Below are 5,336 nucleotides of genomic sequence, written 5' to 3' on the forward strand. Positions count from 1 at the left end.
TCCCGCCTCCATGCCCCAAGTGGTTTCGTCCCCGGCGGCATGGAGGTTGGCTCCGGCGAGCTCTTTGGTGGTGCAACCGGAGCTGGACTTGATCGCGTTTTCACTTCTCAGTCAAAGGTCCTTTGTGCTAAATGTGTGGGTCGATTTGTAATTTCCTACTTTTTCTGGACCCTTTTTGTAATCTGTATCACCACCGTGGATAATGAAAAAATGCTCTAGGTCCTTCGGGACCTTCCCCTGTTAAAAAAAAAGATCACAAGTCCAATTTTCTAAGTGGCAATATGTGCGGTTTGAAACAAAATTTTAACACATCCAACATGCCCGGAGTGGCTCGTCTCCAGCGCAAACTACCTGGAAAGACCATGATTCGTTGCACCAGCATTTTCCTCATGCTCCTGCTTGGAGGCAAGCAGGTCTTCAACAACGGGGGAGTGTCAACGACCCTGCTACTCCTGCTGATCAAGGCTCGGGCAGGAACGACACTGATTCGCTCGCATCGTCGCCAAGAAGCAAGGCCCAGCCCAGGAGGGAAAGGAAGGCTTCAACTCGCTACGCCGGTGCGGACTGGACCAAGTGAAGCCCGGCCCATCTTAGCTACGCTATATAAGCTAATCATGAGCCCGGAGATAGGGCATGTTGTAAGTGATTTGTGAACCCGGCCGATACCGTGGAGACACGCTCGGGGGTGGTTGGGTGGATTATGGAGCGAATTTTTTGTTGTCTGATTAATCTAGTAGAGTTCCTGCGAGATCCGATCTAGTAGCACCTTACAGAATACTTCAGTCTATTGATACGTCAATTTCTCAGTTTCAGCAAAACTGCAAGGCGTTTGGCAATTGCTCCTCGGTTGTGGTACACGGTCTGACCGTCGTCGCTGTATCATCTTCCGGCGATCAGTCGCTCGGGTCCCATCTGTCACGGGTTCGGAAAATTGAGCTGCACTGTGCAGTCTTCTGCAGATCGGTCTTGTGCAGCCGAGCCCACGCGCATGCCCAAAAAAACAAAAGATATTCGCCGTCTTCCTCGTACGATTGGAATCGGCCAGATAAAAAATCTCGCGCTCCCGCACAATGACAGGTGGGCCGCCCCCCCTCGTCGGACCCGCCACCCCGCGACCCGGACAATTTCGTCTAGTATAACCTGGGGGAGGCCACTTCGCGAGTTCCATCCACACTATCGCCGAGCTTTCAGCACCTCCCCATCTCCGCCAATCGCCATGGCGAAGCTGCATCCCTAGGCTCCGGTTGCGCGTGCGCCGTCCTCCGGTGTTCGATCGTTATCCCCGGTGCATCGGAGCCGCCAAGTGAGTTTTTCTTTTTCGCGCCCCTCTGTTGTTGCGAGTGGATTTGAATTGTCTCGCTGGGTTCTGGCGATCATATCTAATGTCGATTGAATGTATCGATTATGTTCTCGCCGTGAACGCCGTGTTGAGCCCTGCACTGCAAAAGGATCGGATGATGGCGATGGCAGAACGCAGCCGTCCTGCCGGATCGCATAGCCTCCTCTGCTCCTACTTTCTCTGCATGTTGAGCTAGCGTCTAGCGACATCTGTTGCCATGCTCCTTTCCTACTGTATTATTTTTTCGGGACATGGGGCGGTTTGCTCTTCCAAATCCAGACAGATTTATCATTTTTCTTTAGATCTGACTGCCATACACTTGGTGCCGACTTATGTAGTCTTAATTTTAGTCCATGATACTCGGGGGATGCAATATCTGCTTATCTGATCGATCATGGGCTAAATGAAAAATGTGCACTTGTGTAGTGTGGCAGTACTACTGCAATGCTATTTAACACATTCTGAGATAAGGTGTGGCATCGTAATCGGTAGAACATTTGACTCCGAAAGCCTATGCCATTCGCATGTCTAAACTTGAAGGCTGCTCTCCAAACAGAGCAGTGTTGATGCTTTACTGTAGCACAAGTGCAATTCTGAAGAAACATCACCACATCATTCAATGATAAAGAAACATCACAGAGTTATGTCAGCTTTTTCGGTTTGTAAGTACTGTTATGGTTTGAACAGTGTAACGGATTGGCAACTTCTGCCCTGAAGAAACATGCTTGTATTGATCAGTCGTGCAATTCTGAAGAAACATGCTTGCATTGATCAGTTGTGCAATTCTTCAGTGCTTGCTGCTAGATATAACAAGGCCCCGTGAGCTCAACAGTTCTTACTTTCATAACAATATATTCAGGTCCACAATGCCAAAAATAAAGAATTTGTGCACTGCATGTGAGGAGTCATTCTCTGTGGATGGACCCATATCTGAGGAAGCACTTCAGAGAGTCCTCACGATATTAGGTGAGCCAATGTCAACTCCCCTTAAGGGGTTGTTTCTTGTTTGTAATATAGTGACAATTGGAAAACAAATCTCAGGTGAGCAATTGTTCAGCCTTGACACGGTTTAATTTTCTTCAGATAAAATAAGGCCTTCCGATGTTGGTTTGGAGCAAGAAGCATATGTCGCCCGAAACTGGAATAATCCAAGCCGTGATTCGAATGGGAGGCGAGAACCTAATGGCACAGACCAGGACATGCCTCCAATAAAATATATGCACATTCATGAATGTGAAACCTTCTCTGTAAGACTATCAGTTCATTTGATAGTACCAATGCCATTTCTGCAACTTATGATACACCAATGGAGTTTTTATTATCTCCTTTGGTTTACCCGAGAAAATTTAATGACGACTATTATTCAAATCCTCGCAGATGGGCATATTTTGTATGCCACCGTCATCTATCATTCCTCTTCATGATCATCCTGGAATGACTGTGCTGAGCAAACTTCTCTACGGAAAACTTCATGTGGAGTCATATGACTGGATCGATGTAAACGATCAAACTGAACAACTGAAGGGTAGGTTCTGATATTAATTTTTTTTATTTGTGTTACTGAAGAATTATCCATAATTTCTTTCTAATAAAGTATTCCCATAATAAATGCCACTTTCAGAATTTTATGGTAGTAATCCACTAATCATCTTGACTGTAGTCAACTATATATTATGTGCCATTTTTTCCTTATGGGAAAAGTATATATGTTGTAAAAAATATATTTCTTCGTTTACACTGCTAATATGCACAATTATGTTCAGGAAGTTAAACAAAGAAGTTACTTACTTTTAATATATCCTGTTGTCCATAAGCGCTTGGGAACGAAGATTTGGTGCACATGAGCAGCACTGCTCCCGGTTTTTGAAATATTTGAAAACTGTATTTTTATGTTTCAAACAATCATAAAAATTATTCCATGAATACATACATATGTCATGAATACTCGTGCGAAGTTTCGGTAAAGTTTTTGTTGTATTTTTAGTTACAGAAAAAACAAATTTATGGTTGTGTATAGGGACAATTTTTGTCAGAAATTGTCTTTTTTTATATAGTTCATAATACAACATATTTTCTTCCGAAAATTTTACAGTACATTCAAAAGATTTCTATGTGCAGATTTAAGCTCAAATTTTTTGAATCTTAGAAATACGTTTTTTTGAAAACCGTGAGCACTAGTGCTGCCAAAGACACTTTTCGAAGCTGATTAGAACTTCACAATGAACCGTGCATGTTTATGAAAATTAAATTATTCTTTTTTCTTGCCAGCAAAGAATTCAGTTCTTCATTGTCTACTGAATTTGATTTTGCTGTGTTGTGCAATTGCATTCCACCTTGTTCTCTTCATGCGTGTGCTTTGTAGAACAACTCCCGTTCACTAAGATATTTCTGTTTCTGTCTTTATACAACTTGCACCAAAATTTCTGGTGTGGAACTTACAGCTAGACCAGCGAAGCTTTTTAAGGACTGTGAAATGTCTCGACCTCAGACTACGGTTCTTTTTCCTGATAGAGGTGGTAACATCCACACATTTAGGGCAATCACGCCTTGTGCTGTCTTCGATGTTCTTTGTCCTCCATACTTGCCAGGTGTGGGCAGGGACTGTTCGTACTTCAAGAAGTCTTCACTAAATGAATCACCTGGTAATTTCAACTCCATTGTACCATGTATGCTTACTGTTGTACTAGCACTGAACTGTCATTTTTTTCCCCACATTTGTTTCAAATATATTAGCACCGAATTGCCCAGAAGTTGTTTGGTTGGACGAACTGGAGGGCCATCAACCTCCGAAGGGGTTTTCTGTTACAAGCGGTTCCTACAAGGGTCCTATAATAAGATGAGAATCTCTAATGCCCAGAGCATGTCTATGCACCATCTCACAATGCAGAGCCAGAAGAGTTCTTCCATATCCAGAAAAGCAAATAAAACTATAACACGCCTGTTGGCTGGAAGAGGATGCATGATTTTAGCTTCTCCTGTGTGTCACTTAGTCGAGCATGTACCATTAGACCACTGATTTGCAGTTCGCGGTTAGTCATGTACATGTCAATGTGATCTGCGAACATTTCACTTTAGTTTTGCCAAACAATGATGAAGCCATGAGGGGTATGGTTTGACCATTCTTAGAGCATATTTTGTGTTGTTTGAGATATCCTGACTGGTGGGTTTTCTTACTATATTCTGTGTACTTGCAATATAACAACATGTATGTTTTGTTTCATAATCTAAGACAAAAGCTAAAACGTGTCAGCAATAATAATCATCTACTCAAACAAAAAAATATGTATAGATATGTATCTGAAATATATGTTGTCTTTTATTTTGCAACAACACTATATGGTGCATCAATCCACCCTTTTATATCATGACGAAGGGGTTGTACTCACTAAATCTTATATAAAAATATGATTTTTTTCCAGTTGTCATCCACTGTAGGTTCCAGGATTGCACGATTGCCAGGCCGCAGCGTTGTGCGACCAAAGAAAATACTTTTCCACGATATAAGGACATCTTCCCCGAGTTACATTTGTTGTTTCCGCATTGGACAAATGGTACTTGTAGAAAGGTATTGGAGATTGCACAGCACCAATAGGGCCGGCTGCTCATATATATATATATATATATAGGCGGACACATGTACAATTACAGGTACAACCCTGATAAAACACGGGGACCTATACCTAGTACAATATGTTACTCAACACCCCCTCGCAGTCGAAGGGTCGGCACCGACACATAGATTGGAGCGAAACTCCGGAAAAGTCGTGGATGGCAATCCCTTCGTCATGATATCGGCAAACTGCTGAGATGTCGGTACGTGAAGAACACGAACGCGACCGAGGGCAACTTGCTCACGAACAAAGTGGATGTCCAACTCGATGTGCTTGGTGCGCCGATGATGAACGGGGTTGGCGGAGAGGTAGACGGCCGACACGTTGTCGCAGAAAACCACCGTAGCCTTGTCAACGGGACAAGAGAGCTCGGATAGTAGCTGGCG

The 5,336-nt window shown here is 43.3% G+C and overlaps 1 protein-coding gene across 1 annotated transcript; it reads left to right on the forward strand.

Annotated features, from left to right (window-relative positions):
- Window positions 1-2,201: 2,201 nt before the first annotated feature.
- On the forward strand, window positions 2,202-4,179 carry LOC124649903 (plant cysteine oxidase 5-like). Its single transcript, XM_047189469.1, has 5 exons — window positions 2,202-2,305; window positions 2,423-2,586; window positions 2,717-2,864; window positions 3,781-3,981; window positions 4,073-4,179. Exons 1-5 carry the CDS (start codon window positions 2,206-2,208, stop codon window positions 4,177-4,179), a joined length of 720 nt encoding a protein of 239 aa, XP_047045425.1. The 5' UTR covers window positions 2,202-2,205.
- Window positions 4,180-5,336: the final 1,157 nt, after the last annotated feature.

This window comes from Lolium rigidum, chromosome 4, assembly GCF_022539505.1.
Source record: "Lolium rigidum isolate FL_2022 chromosome 4, APGP_CSIRO_Lrig_0.1, whole genome shotgun sequence".
NCBI classification, from domain to species: Eukaryota; Viridiplantae; Streptophyta; class Magnoliopsida; order Poales; family Poaceae; genus Lolium; species Lolium rigidum.